Source organism: Stegostoma tigrinum, chromosome 26 (genome assembly GCF_030684315.1).
Source record: "Stegostoma tigrinum isolate sSteTig4 chromosome 26, sSteTig4.hap1, whole genome shotgun sequence".
NCBI lineage: Eukaryota > Metazoa > Chordata > Chondrichthyes > Orectolobiformes > Stegostomatidae > Stegostoma > Stegostoma tigrinum.
The window spans coordinates 29910222-29929942 of NC_081379.1; the positions used below are offsets into that span (position 1 = coordinate 29910222).

Here is a 19721-nt window from a genome sequence, read left to right on the forward strand (position 1 = left end):
GAATTTTATATTTTAACTTACTTTTCTACTTCTATTTTAAGTTTGTGATGATTTAGATTATTGCATCAGCCATCAAAACAATAAAACTACCCAAACTGAGTAACTATTCATATTTACATACTTTAAAATCTTAGCTTCTACCAGGACTCTCCCAACTCCTTGTAGGGAATTTTTTTTCCCTCTCTTCGTATCTGAAACTCCTCATCCATGCTAGGTTGCAACCTCCTGTATCACCTTATAATTTGTAGAATCCTATAACTTTGTGTTATCAGCAAATTTCAGTTTTAGCCCTGGTCACATCTAATTTATTTTTGTACATGGAAGGAACAATATTACGTCAGAACTTTCCTACACATGCAAGCAGAGAAAATCTTTCCAGTCTAACTAACCTCCTTCCACCCTGCAATCATCTCTTGATTCACACAGCTATATTCCTAATTCTGTGCCATTTTCTTTGCTCAAAGACTTGTATGAAGTAGCTTACAAAATGTTTTTTGAAAATGCACATAAACCACACCAACCGCATTTCCCTTCTCAAAAAAGATTGGTGTACAATAGACTCTGCCACATTGACAAAATTAATTTTTGTTCTGCTTATAAATTCCTGACTGGAAATAAGCTCCGAAGGAGAAACATTCAGAACAGATGTCATTTTGTATCACATCACCACTTTAAGGCCAGTCCTTGCATTCCTGAAGGTCCTGTAATATATAAAAGTTTTGTATGCTCTTTCCTACAAAATCTGTAATGCGACATTTCTCAAATCTCATCTATTGTGCTACTCCTACTACCATGCTACCTCTACTTTCCTTACACATCATCCTCATTCTAATCTGATTGCTGCAATTTTCTCTTCAACACTTACTGTTCTTTTGCTTGTTCTTTTCTGTATACTTTCCTTCTAATTTGTCCCTGTTGTGTGCTGTTCTCTACCCAAAACTCAACATTGTAAACACTGCAATAGAACCTAGCCTATCCATGAGAAATGCAATGGGAGATGGGCTACCAAATATATTTACTGAAAAAAAATTCATATGTAATATGATGAAAATATTGCTGGAAATGCAGACTTCATACATATGTGTTATGTACTTAATCCATTAAAAGGTATAATTAAAATGTACACTTCCTTTTCCACCTGTGCTTCCCAAACATTTTTTTTATTTCTGTAGTTACAGGAATAGAAGAGAACAAATCAGAGATTAAGTAATATATCTGATTGGTACAAGAGGTCTCTCTGATCACTCGTCATCAAATTCTAATTGCGTATCAAATTTTAATAGTTTTTGCCTCTACTGTCTTTTTCAGCAAGTCTATTCCACTCCATGCATTCTCAACTATCTCTAGGTCCCCACTTCTAGAGTTTGGAACACTTTAGCATTCAAACTTGATTTAGCATTTCTATTTTTTTCAGATATTATTTCCATCCAGAATTTTAAAAATGTAATTTATAAATTCAGAATGAAACTGAACTGAATGCAAAGAAAGTTAAACAGACGTAATTTTTTTTGACAAAAATGCTGAACTGCTGAAACAGAGCAACACTTTGAAATTGAGTACTACCACGGACTTGCAAATTAATGGACTGTAGCAAATTGTGCACAAAGCAACAGACATTCAACTGCAAAGCTCCTGCTCTTAAAGTACATGTTCATTTTTAAAAATTGCATTTAAAATACATTTAGTGACTGTTATGATTAGTACAATGTATTTTGCTTTTGATTAATACTTTGGCATGAAGATAACAATAGTTAATTGGTTTGTTCACTGCAATATTATGGACCGTTGTGTAACCTTTGCTAAAATAAGCCCTTGTAAATAAAGTAGTCTTACCGTGGCCACCTTTCTTCCTGTAATTTCTTTGCTCATTTTCAGCTTCATCATCAGATACTCTTTCATCAATCTTGTTCTTCTTCTTCCATTCCTCATAGCTAAATATTGGTGGTCATGGAAATTGAACCATTTTGGATTTTTTTTTGTGTTTTTAACCATCTGAAGCTAAAAAAAATCTTAAATATGTACTGGTACAATAAACAGGTAAATTTTAAAGAAAAAATGTCACACTGACTATAGTTAGATAATTATGCTGTGCAGTTGAGTTCAAACAATTTCTGAAGCCCCAGGACACCATTCAACTGAATTCAAGATTACAGAAAAAGATGTGTGTAGCACTTGTCGATGTTCGACCATTTTCTCCTTCAACTATCATTTTAAAAGTTACCAATTTGGTTTTCAATAGTTATAATCATCAAATCTGGCTGCCAGTGGACAGAATGGTACATCTAATAAGTGTCCAAAACAAACATATTTGAATCCCATAGAAATATACAGAATAGAGGGAGGCTTCTCAGATCATTATGCTCATGTCTAATTTTTAGTACAGTTATTGAGCTAATCCTACACCTCTATGAACCATGTAATTTCCTTTCCTTCATGAATTTGTGCAATCCTCTTTGGAATATTACTGTTTTCAGTAACTTTTCAAACAGTACATTCTCGATCACAACTTGCTTTGTAAAAATCTCATTCCTCATATTGTTTCAGTTTCTTTTACTAATCAAGTTAAATTTGTGCCAGCTGGCTACCAAATTTTCTCCTTACTCTATCAAAACTCTAAGATTGGGAAGATCTCGATCAAACCTCCTCAAATGTCTTTGCTTAAAGAACAACAACCAAAGCTTCTCCAAATTTTCAAAGATCTGAACTCTTTCTGCCCTGGCACGATTCCACTAAATCTCTTCTGCACACTTGGTATTTTATTACTTTGACAACCTTTCAAAAATATGACATCTAGATTGAATAGAATACTCCATCGTGGCCAGTGTTTTGCGAAGATTTAGCATGGCTACCTTATTGTTTCACTCTATTCTTCCATTAACAAAATCCAGGAATTCTTATGCTTTTTGAACAAACTTTGAAAATAGCCTGCAACATCCAAAGATTTGTGTACATATGCCCAAGATCTATTTCTGAATTTGCTTAGATCAGAATTTTTATCCAATATGATGTTATAGTTAGGTTATTTTCAGTCTCTGAGTCCAAACTGAACTAGATAATAGAATGATTATATCACATAGCAGATTTTAAATTTAAATTCAATTCTTTAGAAGTAAAAATGATGACCGTGAATGCAATGTAGACCTGTAAATGTAGAAACAGGGAGGGCAAGGAAAATGCTAAGGATGTTTGCCTTCGGTACAACTCAGATCTTTCAATGCAGGACATTAACCTTTTCATGCTTTTCTTGCATCCTAGATAATTCCAGACCATTATTTAAGGCAGACCTTCAGTTCAGCCTGTCTTGGTTCTTCCAATCAAAATTACACCAACCATCTTCCCCACATTACAATATACAAAAGGTTCCAAAATCATTCTGGACTTATGATACTATAAAGTAATTTGGAAAATATTCTATGTATTGATCACTGTTCGTAAAGGAAACAAGTTTGGATTTCAGTACATTTGCCACCTAGTTATGACAACATTTCCCTATTCCTATTCTTGAAATTTAAGCAAAGTTTACTTGCACCTGCATCATTTGCATACTGTTCACTAGCTTGTGTACTTCTACAAAATCACCTCTATTTTACAGTCAAGTCGTTCAAGCTTCTCCCATCTTTAACAACATTTGAACAGGATTGCCTTGACATCTTGACCCACTAAAAAATCTATTAGGTACTAAACTCCAAATTCCTATTTGCCATTTTGTGAAAAGTGGTCCAGATTCCATTCTTAAATGCTTAGTCTAACTGTAAATTTAACATATCCCCTCATTCTAGATTATTACCTCTGAATCTACTGTTTTACATGCTTAGATTAAATCATCCCTCACTTTTTAACACTTTTGGGAATATAAGTCAAGTCTTTGTCAACTGCCCTCAATTTAACCACTTTACATTGAAATAGTAGCCAATGTTTTTTTTCTGATACTGCTTCCAAGGTCAAGATTTCTTTTCTGTTGTTTGGCGCCCTACATTGAATTCAGCATTCCAGATGAGATCTGACCAATTCGTTGTTCAACTAGTGCATCACTTCCTGATCCGAGAATTGTACATGGGCACTTCTGCTAGATAAGAATCTCAATGTAATGCATGGCAACTTATTTGATCTATTTCATTTTTAGGTTAATACATGATCTAACAAAAAGCAAAGATGCAACAGTAAGTGAAATGAAACGCAATTTTAAAAAAAAGATACATGTTTTTCTTGTAAGAAGCACTGATATATCTTCCACTTTCAATCTTTATTTTCTTATTTTCCTGGCTCGTGTCTCTGATAAATCGCTTCTTTTTACGGTCCCTGCACAAAATTTCAATAATTTCTTTTTATATTAGCACCTACCAAATGTTTAAAACATACTAAATTAAACTTTAAAAATAAATTAAAACATTAAAAACCTATTCAAAACTTCATTTTGGTTTAAAGGATGTTGGAATAATAAGTTTTCCCCATAGACAACATTCATTTTTAAATGCAGTAAATGGGAAAACTTCTTATTCCAATGTGTGTGATTAAAAACAAAAATCAGAAAGACAATTATCATGATGAGAAAGGGATTGGGAAGTTTCTGTTGGTTTGCAGCACATGTATTTTTAATGAAATATTAGGAATGGTTTCAAAAGATTTGTGAAAATATAAACTATGCAGTAAGGTACAACAAAAGAACAGTGGATGCTGAAGATCTGAAACTCAATTTGCTAGGGAAATTCAGCAAGTCTGGCTGCATCTGTGGACATAAAGAGGAATTAAATCCTGTGACCTTTCTTCAGAAACAGTAATTTTGATTGCCTGTAAATTAGACAAAGTGAGATATAAGTATTTTACATTTAAAGTACGTTCTAACAGTGGGATTGGCAAATTAACATCACCCTCATAGCATTTCCATCACTTCCACTTTAAAGCAGTTACTAAGCGGTCAGCCATTTATTACAAAAGAAAACAGCCTTGTCTCTCCCGCTTTTTCAACCCTCCAGCATCACCTCACCATCTCGCCGAGCTTCTTACTCACTTGCTTTCCATACTGTCAACCCTCTGACTAGCTTCTCCCTTGTTGTTTTCCAATTGCTTTCCAGCCCATATTCTCCCACTTTTCATTTTGGTATCAAGCCAAGTTCAGTACTCCAGTGAGGCTCAATGCAAGCTGAAAGAACAGCACTTTATTTTCCACCTGCGGACTGCAGCCTTCAGGACTCAATACAAAGTTCAATAATTTTAGAGGTTTAACACTTTCTGCTGTATCCTTTACCCACCCCTGCACCTCTGTCATGACATGAGCTAGGTTCAGCACCGTCAACCTACTTTCACCTACTTGCAATTCCCATTATCAGCTTTTCTTTCGCCCTGGTATATTACCATTCATACCTTTGACTGCCTAATGTCATTGAGTTTTTGGGCTCCAACTCTACCCATCTACTCACTCACTCTTCTTTTCCAACTCCACCATTCCCTGCACACTCCCCACCAAACATTTTCAGCATATATACCACATTTTCCTAGCTACCATCAGTTCTGAAGACAGGTCACTAGACTGGCAATGTTAACCCTGCTTTCTCTCTACAACTGCTGCCAGACCTGCTGAGTTTTTCTAGCAATTTCTGTTTTTGTTTCAGATTTCCAGCATTCATAGGTTCTTTGTTTTATTTTAGAAGAACATCAGGATTATCACACACAATTTATCCAAAATATGTTTGGAAATTTCAAGAGGCTCCACATCTCCATTGATGGGGCATCAAATGCAACGGTCAATGCAAATACTTTTACTTGATATTTCTGTTCACACACAGAAATGGCAAGAATATTGGTGATGAAAACACTCGTGATCATCTGATAAGGCAGTCACTATATGCCAGTCTTCAGTAGTGAAGGTTTTTGTGATTTCAACGTTGTACATTATTCATATACTATGGTATAGCACATTCCTATTAGTAAATGGTTCTAGCAGTTTGACAAAAGATTCTATTTATATTAGCACATGGAAGTAAAAGGCAGAGAGTACCATTTAAATAGTAATATATTGAAAAATGTGAAAGTACAAAGGATTCTCAGTGTCCTTCCACACCAGTCAATGAAGTAAATAGGCAGGCACAGCAAGTAATTAGGAAGGCAAATTGTATGTTCATCTTCATTGCAAGATGATTTGAGTTCAGAAGTAGGGACGTCTTACTACAGTTATTCAGGGACCATGGTGAGACCATACCTGGAGTATTGTGTGCAGTTTTGGGCTTGCTACGTAAGGAAGGATACACTTTCCATAGAGGGTGTGCAGCAGAAATCCACTAAGTTCATACCAATATTGTATGCCAATCCTATGAGTAGAGATGAGTTCAACTGGGCCTATATTAACTGGTGTTCAGAAGGATGAGAGCAGATCTAATTGAAATGTATGAAATTCAAACAGAGATAGATACGTTGGAATCAGGGAGGATGTTTTCTCTGGTTGGGAAGTCAAGAATCAGCAATCACAATGTCAGGATACAAGGCAGGCCACTTTGACTGACAGGTAGCACCATTTCTGCACCCAAATCAGTGGTGAAACTATGCAGGCCAAATAACTGAACATATTCAAGACAGAGACTTAGAAATGTTTAGATATTAAAGGCATCAAGGAATACAAGGGTAAAGTAAAAATACGGCACTGAGAGAATAAGCTATGAGCGTACCGAACGGTGCAGACTTGAATGGCCAAATGGCCTCCTCCAGCTCCTGGTTTCTAAATTTCTATACATATCCAGTTAAATTCTATCCACTCAAGATCTACTTTGAAAATACCCAGTAGTGAATACCCATCAAATAAACTCCTAAGTTATGAAGTAAAAGCTCTTTCTGAATAATACATACCATTTTAGCATTTGTTTCTTCTTTTGCATATCTTGTGTTTCATCACCCATCAAATCTAAAACAGCTCCAGATGCCTGCTGTTCAAAGGATGTACCTTCCCCACTTAAACTTAATCTAGGTTCAAAAAGTAGTAAAAGCATGGATTTAAAATAAAAGATAAAACTTCAATGAACTACACATCTGAAATCACTGGTTTGAAAAGCAGAGTAATAAAGAAGGGTCACCGCTACTGTGGATTTCATTTCCGGATAAACAGCTATTATACATATATTCAGGTTAAACTGTCATACAGGGTCATTTAAACAATGGATTCTTGCACCATCCGAAATAGGAACTAAAAATGAACTGCACAAAAACAAGCAATTTGTCCTAACTGACACATGCTGTAATTACTACACCTTGGGCAGTCTGTCAAACCAGTAAGCTTCACATGGTCAGGAAGGAGAGATAATATCCAGAGTGAGGCACAGCACAAGTGCTCATCTATTTCTCGAATTTTGCACGAGAATTTGCAGAGAGGAGGAGGTGCTTTTTGCTTGCATTTTTGGTTCATGGTTTAGAAGGCCTCTTAACAGGATAATGAAGTCCAGGATCACTAGGTCAGCACAGCAGAAAGGGAGTAACATCACATGAAAACCATAAATTCACCAGTTAGCAATAGCTGATAATTTGGCTCTTAAGTTACTTTTGGATACAAAATTAAACACAAAATATTTCACAGATAAAAAACTAAAAGAACAATAAGTTAATTTGTTTATTTCAAATTTCCAAGTTAATAAGAGAGAGATGCAGGGTCAGGTGATGTGTTGTACCTCTGTGACAAGGGAGCCAGTGAGCTCCACTGTACTTCATAGTAACCTCATTTGTAGCAAATGCTGGTTGCTTAAGAAGCTGTGGTTCATAGTTAATGAGCTGGAGTCTCAGCTTTGAACACTTGACACATCAAGATGGGGAAGAGTTACCTGAATGTTGTTTTCCAGGTGGTGTCACATCCCTTAGATTAACTACTTTGGTTGGTGATCAGGGACAGAGTGGTGTGACTACAAGCAAGGCAGGAAGAGGGATCCAGGAGCTCACACTGCAGAAGCCTCAACCCTTCAGCTTGTCTAATAGGTTTGAGATTTTGCTTCATGTTTTGTCGAGTGCAGAGCTATAGGGAGGATGAGCGTGCTGCAGGGAGCCATTTATCAACTGGGAGGGAAATGTAGTTGTGACTGGGGATAGTTTAGTCAAGGGAAGACACTGTTGTCTGTGGCCAGGATCAAGACTCCAGAAGGCTGTGAAGGGTTTAAAACTGATAAGGTTGCGTTATTAGATAGACACCATCTCTATCTGAAGTTGATATGGTGCCAAGATCAGATGAGAACGTATCCAAGAATACTGAAGCTCGTGAGTAAAAACGTGGAGGCACTAGCCAATTTTTTTTTATACTTAGGACTGATGCCCAAGAACTGCAAACGTTACACCCTTAATCAAATTCTGTGTCAAGATAAGCCCAGTAACTGCAGGCCAGTCAATTTAAGATAGTTGTATGGTTTCAAAAAAAAACACCATAAAATAGAGTACAAAATTACAACTCACTTCATAAAAGCAGGTTAATTAAGGAAAGCCAGTACAGATTTGATAACAGCAAATTGTGCCTAACTTGAGGTTTTTTAAAAATTGCATTAACAGACAACATTGATGAGGGTAATGCAACCAATGTGCTGGCGGTCCAAAAGGTATTTGATAGAGAACGCCACACTACAGGCATGTGTGCAAAGATAAGAGTTAATGAGAAAGGAACTGTAGCAACATGGATACAACAGTGGTTGGGTGATGGAAAAGAAACAGCAGTGGTTGCTACTTTATTAGATTGAAGGAAGGTTTATAGTGGAGTACCCCAAGGGTCAATGTTATGATTTCTGCCCTTCCTGATGAATAAAAAATGGCTGTGACTTCTGTTTTATTGTCAGCAGAATTAGACACATACGAAACACGGTAAACTGGCATGTCATAAAAAGTGATGCAATCCAACTGATAAAACTTCTGAGTTAAAGAGTAAAGAGGTTACGTAGTTACCCTCTCTCAGAATTGAAATCTTTAGGTCGGTGGGGGATATAAAATTCCTCATCCCGCTCACATTCTTTCTTCTTTTTGGGAAAATTATCTGTTGGTTGTTTACTTTTCCTTTTTCTCCCCATAACTTCAGAGAAGACAGTCTGTCAATACAAAATACAATTGACAGTGAAGGATAATATGTTAATTTATCAGAGAAGAAAGATTTGTAGATTGCCCGATAAAATAGACACTGCATATTCCTTCTCTGATGTGAAAGGTGACATACTTCACCTTTGACACAACTGCCAAAACTAGTTTGAGCTGTAGGTTTACCTAACCACACAGATTAGAAGCTTCAAGGGAATACCTCATTTGTTTCAACTGCCCCTGAGAAGACACTGGTCAAGAAATGCTGGCTATGCCAACGACACACACACAACTATTAGAAAATATACATTCTGAGCTGCCGTTCTTCATACCAAAACATTTCGTAGAGATTTAAGAATGAAACCATGCAAAAAAAAAAGCTCATATCAGATCTATTTCCACATATAAGGCTTCAATTCTAAATGTGAAATGAAAGATGTCGCTGCAGCTCATTTTAATGAAGGTTTTCAAAGTTCTTGAGGGCAAACAGTTTCTTAAAAACTCAAAGTCTTCAATGCTTTGAAACAAAATGGTGAAATAGCTTTGGTCTTTTCAGGTCAAATGCAAAACAGCACTCTAGTCCATATCAGGAGAAAATATTCTGTCTGGAGTTTTCTGTAAACAGCATGGTAAAGATGATACTTTGGATCTTAAGATATTAAACATCTTAGGAGATATGCCTAGGGTAAGCACAAGTTCTTGACCTTACTGTTCAACCTAGCCATAGCCAAGCCAATCACAAATTAACTCCTCCCCATTCTTTTACCGTGTCCCCAGAATATTCTCTGTTAAAGCGTATAAATGAGGACAAAAATTAAGCTAGACTGTGATAGTCCCAACTATGAACAAGCTCTTTGTTAACTGTTGCCCATCTCTTAAAACTGAAATGAATAAATTGTCAGCTCACTGCATCCATAAAAAAAACTAACCTCAATGCTTTCTTCATCAGGGAGATCTGCTTCCATCCGGTTTGGCATATTCTTAGATGCAGCTGCTTGCTTTTCATCCTTTAATTGTTGAAATTTGTTTATAACCTGTCTCTGCTTATTTCGCGTCACCCTCATGATCTCACTTGCAGTTGTTTTATTTGTAGAATTGACTTCAAAAATGGTCTGTAAAATTTGTAAAGAAACTATACTACTTAGCTTAAAATCACTGACATGAGATGGACTAAAAACAATAATAAAACAAAAGTGTTCACTTACAGATTTTGCTCTGTAGTTTTTGATACTGTCAATAAGTTTTAATCTTTGAAGTTCTGCATCTTTTATGTTCACACCTTAAAAATAAGAAAATATACAAGCTTCAAGTTTTATTAGGTCAAAATTTCAGTATGGAAATTTTACCTAAAACACCAATATTGACAAAACAGAAAAATAATAAAATGTTACAGTCTATCTCCAAGGAAGCTGTCTGTTGAGGGTAAGCTCAAAAGCACTGCAGACATGGTTCTACAGCGGTAAGCATTTGTTTAGTATGGATCAACCATTCTTCTCTTTTTCACGGTTGATGTCGAGGCATAGAAGACCTAAAAAATGTGTTTTTAAGTGTTGATCTTTGTAGCAACAGTTTGAAACCTCTTTCTTGCTGTATGTCTTTTCGAATACAAGTGTCATAAAAAGAACAAATGTTTGACATTAGCAGTTCATCAATATGACAATTATTCCCACAAACTGACTACCTAGCATTTTTACAAGTTAAGTATACTTAACATACCAAATAATGGATGAATCCCCAGTGTTGAAAAGTCCATTTCTCGAACCCTTTTAATTGATTCTGGAGAAGGATTTGGTCGTGACTTCAGGTACTGCATGTAAGCGTTCTCAGACACTCTTTTTAGGTTCTGAAGATCTAGTGAAGCCTTATGGTCTGCTATAAGTAGTGATTCCTCATCATCAATGGTATTCTGGGGTACCGTGCCATATATTCCACTTGTTTCTGAATAAAGAGATAAAGATAGAGATTTAAAAATTCAGCCGATGGCAGAATAAGACACAAAGCTCAGCAGCAGTTCACAGTGACTCCTACTGTAAAAATAATGTCATAATTCCTTCCGTCCATTGACTACAGTACTACCTCATTCAGACTCAGACACCAGAACATTAGTATCTATGACACTCAATCTTTTTTGTCAGCCTGGGTTCCTAGGTTGGACCAGGTTAACAGCCCCAATCAAGGAACTCATTCTAGCAGGTCCAGCTGGCTGATCTCTCGACAATCATGACTGTAAAAGAAAATATCACAACTTTTATGAAGTTGGAACTATTGGTTCAATTTTTTTTAGCTTCATAACATGTATTAAGTTCTGTATAGTGTTTTAGACAGGAGAATGCTGTAAGATTAATGACTCAATGTCACACGGCTCCATATTTTACCGAATCCAGAATTGAGATTTTTACAAGAATTAGATTAGCCAAATCAGTACCTGGAAGACTAAATGTGAATTTTATAATGCAAATAAAATTGCTTATTGCTACCTTCCTAAATTGCAGTTGAAATAACAGTAGAATAAATAAGTATAAACTTCAGTTTCTCCAAAAGTAATAAGTATACCGTTTTGGATACTGCTGGGGGGGTTGACCTACCAGAGGAAAGCCATAGTAGTCAGTTCTCTGGCACTGAACCTGACACTGTGGCAAAGAAGGGAAGGGGGCAGAATAGAAAAGTACTCGTGGTAGGGGACTCGATAGTTAGGGGAATCGACAGGAGATTTTGTGGGCAAGATCGGGATTCCCGGAAGGTATGTTGCCTCCCTGGTGCCAGGGTCCGGGACGTCTCCGATCGGGTGTATAAAGTTCTGAAAGGGGAGGGTGAACAGCCAGAAATCGTGTTACATATTGGCACAAATGATATAGCCAGAAATAGGTTTGAGGATATAAAAAGTGATTTCAGGGAGTTAGGATGGAAGCTGCAGAGCAGGACGAACAGAGTAGTGTTCTCTGGTTTACTACCGGTGCCACGAGATAGCGAGGTGAGGAACAGGGAGCGGGCGCAGCTGAACACGTGGCTACGCAGCTGGTGTAGGAGGGAGGGCTTCAGATATGTTGATAATTGGGATGCCTTCTGGGGAAGGTGGGACCTGTACAAGAAGGACGGGTTGCATCTGAACTGGAAGGGGACCAATGTCCTGGGTGGAAGGTTTGCTCGAGTAGTTCGAGAGGGTCTAAACTAGTATGGCAGGGGGGTGGGAACCTGAGCTGTATACCAGAGGTGAGCGTTGATGCAGGTGAGGCAGTAGCAAGAGGTAGACCAGCTAGTGGGAAGGATTTTCCTGGGAAGGAACCAAGGGATCGGTTAAAGTGTGTTTGCTTTAATGCAAGGAGTATCAGGAATAAAAGTGATGAACTTAGAGCATGGATCAGTACCTGGTGCTATGATGTTGTGGCCATAACAGAGACATGGGTTTCTCATGGGCAGGAATGGTTGCTGGATGTTCCAGGGTTTAGAACATTTAAAAAGAATAGGGAGGGGGGAAAAAGAGGAGGGGGTGTAGCACTACTAATCAGAGAGGGTATCACAGCTACAGAAGCTTCCATTGTCGAGGAAGATCTGCCTACTGAGTCAGTATGGGTGGAAATTAGGAACAGCAAGGGAGTAGTCACCTCGTTAGGGGTTTACTACAGGCCCCCCAATAGCAGCAGGGAGATTGTAGAAAGCATAGGTCGACAGATTTTGGAAAAGTGTGGACGCAGTAGGGTTGTTGTAATGGGTGACTTTAACTTTCCTAATATTGATTGGAACCTCCTTCGAGCAGAAGATTTGAATGGAGCTGTTTTTGTAAGGTGTGTTCAGGAGGGTTTCCTAACGCAGTACGTTGACAGGCCGACGAGGGGAGAGGCCATTCTAGACTTGGTGCTCGGAAACGAGCCGGGGCAGGTATCAGATCTTGTGGTGGGAGAGCATTTTGGTGATAGTGACCATAACACTCTCTCATTCTACATAGCTATGGAGAAGGAGAGGATTAGGCAGAATGGGAGGATATTTAATTGGGGAAGAGGAAACTATGATGCGATTAGACACGAGTTAGGAAGCATGGACTGGGAGCAGTTGTTCCATGGTAAGGGAACTATAGACATGTGGAGATGGTTTAAGGAACAGTTGTTGGGAGTGATGAGTAAATATGTCCCTCTGAGACAGGCAAGAAGGGGTAAGATAAAGGAACCTTGGATGACGAGAGCGGTGGAGCTTCTAGTGAAAAGGAAGAAGGTAGCTTACATAAGGTGGAGGAAGCTAGGGTCAAGTTCAGCTAGAGAGGATTACATGCAGGCAAGGAAGGAGCTCAAAAATGGTCTGAGGAGAGCCAGGAGGGGGCACGAGAAAGGCTTGGCAGAAGGAATCCGGGAAAACACAAAGGCATTTTACACTTACGTGAGGAATAAGAGAATGGTCAAAGAAAGAGTAGGGCCGATCAGGGATAGCATAGGGAACTTGTGTGTGGAGCCTGAGGAGGTAGGGGAAGCCCTAAATGAGTTTTTTGCTTCTGTCTTTACGAAAGAAACGAACTGTGTAGTGAATGAAACCTTTGAAGAGCAGGTGTGCATGCTGGAATGGATAGAGATAGAGGAAGCTGATGTACTGAAAATTTTGTCAAACATTAAGATTGACAAGTCGCCAGGCCCGGATCAGATTTGTCCTCGGCTGCTTTGGGAAGCGAGAAATGCAATTGCTTCGCCACTTGCGAAGATCTTTGCATCCTCGCTCTCCACTGGAGTCGTACCTGAGGACTGGAGAGAGGCAAATGTAATTCCTCTCTTCAAGAAAGGAAATAGGGAAATCCCCGGCAATTATAGACCGGTAAGTCTCACGTCTGTCGTCTGCAAGGTGTTAGAAAGGATTCTGAGGGATAAGATTTATGACCATCTGGAAGAGCATGGCTTGATCAAATACAGTCAACACGGCTTTGTGAGGGGTAGGTCATGCCTTACAAACCTTATCGAGTTTTTTGAGGATGTGACTAGTAAGGTTGATGAGGGTCGAGCTGTGGATGTGGTGTATATGGACTTCAGTAAGGCATTTGATAAGGTTCCCCATGGAAGGCTCATTCAGAAGGTCAGGAGGAATGGGATACAGGGGAACTTAGCTGCTTGGATACAGAATTGGCTGGCCAACAGAAGACAGCGTGTGGTAGTAGAAGGAAAATATTCTGCCTGGAAGTCAGTGGTGAGTGGGGTTCCACAGGGCTCTGTCCTTGGGCCTCTACTGTTTGTAATTTTTATTAATGACTTGGACGAGGGAATTGAAGGATGGGTCAGCAAGTTTGCAGACGACACAAAGGTCGGAGGTGTCGTTGACAGTGTAGAGGGCTGTTGTAGGCTGCAGCGGGACATTGACAGGATGCAGAGATGGGCTGAGAGGTGGCAGATGGAGTTCAACCTGGATAAATGCGAGGTGATGCATTTTGGAAGGTCGAATTTGAAAGCTGAGTACAGGATTAAGGATAGGATTCTTGGCAGCGTGGAGGAACAGAGGGATCTTGGTGTGCAGATACATAGATCCCTTAAAATGGCCACCCAAGTGGACAGGGTTGTTAAGAAAGCATATGGTGTTTTGGCTTTCATTAACAGGGGGATTGAGTTTAAGAGTCGTGAGATCTTGTTGCAGCTCTATAAAACTTTGGTTAGACCGCACTTGGAATACTGCGTCCAGTTCTGGGCGCCTATTATAGGAAAGATGTGGATGCTTTGGAGAGGGTTCAGAGGAGGTTTACCAGGATGCTGCCTGGACTGGAGGGCTTATCTTATGAAGAGAGGTTGACTGAGCTCGGTCTCTTTTCATTGGAGAAAAGGAGGAGGAGAGGGGACCTAATTGAGGTATACAAGATAATGAGAGGCATAGATAGAGTCGATAGCCAGAGACTATTTCCCAGGGCAGAAATGGCTAGCACGAGGGGTCATAGTTTTAAGCTGGTTGGTGGAAAGTATAGAGGGGATGTCAGAGGCAGGTTCTTTACGCAGAGAGTTGTGAGAGCATGGAATGCGTTGCCAGCAGCAGATGTGGAAGCAAGGTCATTGGGGTCATTTAAGAGACTGCTGGACATGCATATGGTCACAGAAATTTGAGGGTGCATCCATGAGGATCAATGGTCGGCACAACATTGTGGGCTGAAGGGCCTGTTCTGTGCTGTACTGTTCTATGTTCTATGTTCTATGTTCTAAAAGCCATGCACTATAAATTCACTAGACTAGTATTTAGTAAAACATAACGTATTTAATTAAAAACCAAAAGAAAACTTTCATTAGCTACCCAACATGCAGAATTACCTTCAGAATCCTCAGCTTGGCTTGCAAATTTGAGGGGTCGCCCAAGAAACAAATGTAAATCGTAAACATATGGAATTTCATCCAGGGCTACCAATGAATAAGCTGTGCCACTTCTCCCAGCTCTGGCTACTCGACCTGATCCACAGATAACAATTTTATATATCTGTTGTTTGTTTAAAACAATATTGCTATGTTATCTTAAAATACGTTCCAATAAATAGAAAATTTAGTCCACAATATAAAACTAGAATAATCTACACAAAAAAACCTGCATGTTTATCAATAATTAGTGATTCTACAATATGTTGAATTCTTTAAAATGAGAAATATCTTTTTAACTACAACTTAATGAGGTACATATAATTTAAGTGTTCTAATTCCATCACAACTGTACATGCTTTTTTTTGTACTTAACAAACGAGTACTGTAAGCACTATTTTTGGTAAATGGATACAGTATATGAATTTAAGATATTCGCAATATTCCTTAGAGTTGCTTCAATTTGTTTTATCACGGCTTTGAGCATGGGCATTTGCTGCAACTTGAGAGAATCACTACTTGAAAAATCACAATATTTTAAAACCAAAGAACATTTGAAACACTGTAGACATGATTACTTAACATTCCATAAGGTCCAAGATAAAAATCAAAGGTAAAATGGATTCAAATCATAAAAGAACTACACGTTTGAGGCAGTTTTCTTAAAATATTCAATGTAATTTTTGGTAGTTATGAAGCATCCTGCCTATTAATGTGGATTGATATCCAGAGAGTTTTTCCTCAGATTTAATCAGAACAAAAGATTACTTCATGAAAAAGAACAGAAATAGAACACCCCATCTTTCAAATTGGTCCTAATATGCAGGGTGTAAACAACTCACTGCGTGAAACCAATTTTGGCCTCCCTTCACTCCAGATTAATTTAAATTCTTCCAGATTTGCAAATTTTAAATTTACTTACCTACTCTATGCAAGAAAAGCTTTGCTTTGGATGGAAAGTTGTAGTTTATAACATTGTCTAACATGGGAATATCAATACCACGCGCTGCAACGTCAGTGACGATCATCACCATACACTTTCTGTGGACAAATTTCCCAATGTTGATTTTTCTTGCTGTTTGGTCGAGAGCACTGTAGCTGTATGAACAGTCAATACCCTGTCTGGTGATGATCTGGGAGAACAAAAAAGTAGTAAATAAATAGTCATAATACTCATGAAGATAGGATAACACTTATCTACAACAAAAAAATTACAAACTGGAATTAAACAAAATAAGCAGTGCAAATAAAAGTCTGCAGCATCTATGAAGGAAAAAAAAGTTAACATTTGGAGTGTAGTAGCTCTTCATCACAACTGATAGATGGGAAAGCATACCTTCATCTTCACAACAAATGTACTAAACGAAGTTATCAGTAAATTGATACTTCTGTGTCAAAATAAAGTTATATTATAATTCAGGTGAAAGGTCCCATCAGACAGCCAAAGAAACTAAAACCAAGTGATGAAAGCAACATGCAAGGGGACATTTCATAGCATTTGGAAACTGAACTCATCCAATGTGATGACAACTTTTAAAAAACATTTTTGCAATCCAATGAACACCTGGATAATTTATACACACAACAGAAAAGGACCTTGTCTGAACTGCAGCTAGGGACAAACTCAGATATAATCATAATATTATCAGCACACTTCGCATTATGTTGCCACCAGCTCAAACTGGTCAAACTTCTTTTTTTAAAATTCACTCACAGGATATAGACGTTGCTGGTTAGGCCGACATTTATTCTCCAACCCAAAGTGCCCTTTAAAAGGTGGCAAGCAATCTTCTCGAACTACTACCATCCATTTGGTACGGGTACACCTACATGCCATTTGGGAGGAGTTCCAAGATTTTGACCCAGAACATTGAAGGAATGACAACAGATTTACAAGTCAAGATGGTGAGTGGCTTAGAAGGTAATATTCCCATTTATCTGCTACCCTTTTCCTTCCAAATGGTAGTAACTGTGGACTCTATATTCTACAACTACAGCCTAAAACTCAAGGTACATGATCAGTCAACTGCAAAGCAGGTTTCTCAATGAGTGGTTAGTGAGGGATCATGTGAGGCAGGCATATTCAATCAAGGATTTCAAAAGGGAACTGGCAGTTATTTAAAATGGAGTAACATGCAGGGTTATGTAGGGAAGACAGGAAAATGGCACTGTGACTGTCTCAATGGGAGAACTGGTACAGAAGCAACAAGCTGAATAAACTCCTTTTGCAATAGAATAATTCTGTTATTCTGGTGAAAACTAACTCAAAATAACACCTTATTTACTCTTTGATACCACTACAAGCATAGATTACAATGGGCCTAAAAATAGCCAAGAGATTTTGATCTGAGAATGCACAAATTTAAGAAAATATATTAATAACCAGTACTAAGGAAGAGAGATTAAACAATTGCGCTGAGTAATTGTGCAGGAAATACTTGAAGCCACAGAATGTTATCAGACATTCATTTCACTATTCATATAATCAACATCACAATATCTGCAGCTAGTGATTCAGATCTATTCTGGATGTACATTGAGGAAAGGGGATGCAACTTAAGATTGTCCAATTTGAAATTTAACAGTATTTCAGTACTCAAATTTCTGCTTTGAAGTTAAGTACTGTCAAGTATGGAAATCATTAAGAAATGTAGAAATGCTTCTGATTTTTGGCAATGCTGAACTTTTATTTGAACAGTTTTGTGCAACCTCCTTTTCACACAAACCTCTTTTAAATATTCCACATGATGTTTGGTAGCAACAAATATAACAGTCTGCTCTTGAGGTTTTATTATATTTCTCATCAAGTGAAGTAGAACAGCAGCTTTATCATCAGACCGTACATGGAAAAATGCCATCTGTAAAATAACAAATACAATTTTTCAGTATAAATCTGTGTTTACTGCTTGTTATTCCAAAATAATTATCGAATATTAGACCTTAATCAGAAGGAATGGTACATAAATAATGTTAATTCTTAATATCATCCAACAGAAACACCATGATTAGCTTATACCCATTTACCAATACTTCTTAATCAACTAATTCCAACAACAGATGAAGCTTTCACTAGCACAAGTTCCACATAGATGTGAACAAATGGAATCTTTAAAGCAATCTGTATCTGTAAGCATCTTCCAATTCCAAACATTTCTGACTTGTTAGATACTTAATTTATCAGAAAATGCTGACTATTTCAACTTTAGCACTGTCATAAACTGAAACCAAATGGTAGCAGGTAACCATAAGACTGTAAAACACAAGCAGAAGCAGGCCATTTGGCTCAATGAGTAAGTTCTGCCAGTAAATGGGATCATGGCTGATTTGATAACCCTCAACCTTACATTCTTGACTTTTCTCCATAACTTCATCCTCTTACTGATTAAAAATCTCTCCACCCCAACTCTCTGTAGTAAAAAAAATTCCACAGATTTACTACCCTCAGAAGAAATTCCTCTTCATATCCATGTTAAATAGGCACCGCTTTACTCTGAGATTATATCGTCTGGTTCTGGACTCTTGCACAAAGGAAAACAACCTCTCCGCATCTAAGAATATTGTGTGTTTCAATGAGGTCACCTCTAGAGTCCAAATAGTATAGGCCAAACCTATTCAATTTCTCCTAAGAAAATCCTTCCATACACAGGATCAATCTCATAAAACTTCTCTAGACTTCTTCCAATTCCAATATATCTTTCTTAGATAGGGAACCAAAACTATTCATTGTACTCTTGGTGATCCATCTACTACAAAAACAAAGTTGCTGGAAAAGATCAGCAGGTCTGGCAGCATCTGTGGAGGAGAAAACAGAGTGAACGTTTCGGGTCTGGTGACCCTTCGTCAGAACCATCTAGTACCTTGTATAGTTTTAGCAAGGCATCCCTATTTTACATTCTTGTTTAAAAAAAAGGCCAACTGTCCATTTTTCTTCCCGACTACCTGAACTTGCAAGTTGCTTTCTTTTGATACATACAGGAGAAATCTCAAATCCCTCTGTGGTGTAGACAGTTACAGTAATAATATTTTTCAGACAAGTAAATGACATAATAGTCTGGAATCAGTTGGTCTTTAGATTGTAGGAGACAAGGCATACTCTGAAGAAGCCTACTGAGACCCTGTCGAAGTCCTGGCACATTCAGCTATATGGGAATTGCTTAGGAACTTCTGACATGCTGGGACCATCTGCATTCACCACATCCTCACCACTCAACCCCTGTCCCCACAGAAAGGCCTGATTACCCTCTGACCAGACATGTCGTGCCAAACAGGCACAAGAACATCATAAATTGACAAAAACCGTGCTCTCTTTTCAAAGTAGATATTTTCAGCCTATTAAAATGGCCGCCCAGTTGAACTAGGTTTTGAAATTGTGTGGACCTAGCTCCTGGAGCCTTGTAG

At 38.1% G+C, this 19721-nt stretch overlaps 1 protein-coding gene across 1 annotated transcript in view; it reads right to left on the minus strand.

Moving 5' to 3' along the window:
* The window catches only part of ddx54 (DEAD (Asp-Glu-Ala-Asp) box polypeptide 54), a 45771-nt gene that overhangs the window by 3280 nt on the left and 22770 nt on the right, over nt 1-19721 (minus strand). Inside the window, exons 10-19 of the mRNA XM_048556673.2 lie at nt 18050-18181; nt 16246-16456; nt 15285-15419; nt 10741-10962; nt 10230-10303; nt 9954-10136; nt 8899-9038; nt 6838-6951; nt 4198-4299; nt 1834-1931 (exon numbers count right to left, since the gene is read on the minus strand). Of these exons, the coding sequence (XP_048412630.2) occupies nt 1834-1931; nt 4198-4299; nt 6838-6951; nt 8899-9038; nt 9954-10136; nt 10230-10303; nt 10741-10962; nt 15285-15419; nt 16246-16456; nt 18050-18181 (1411 nt within the window). The remainder of the gene's footprint in view (nt 1-1833; nt 1932-4197; nt 4300-6837; nt 6952-8898; nt 9039-9953; nt 10137-10229; nt 10304-10740; nt 10963-15284; nt 15420-16245; nt 16457-18049; nt 18182-19721) is intronic.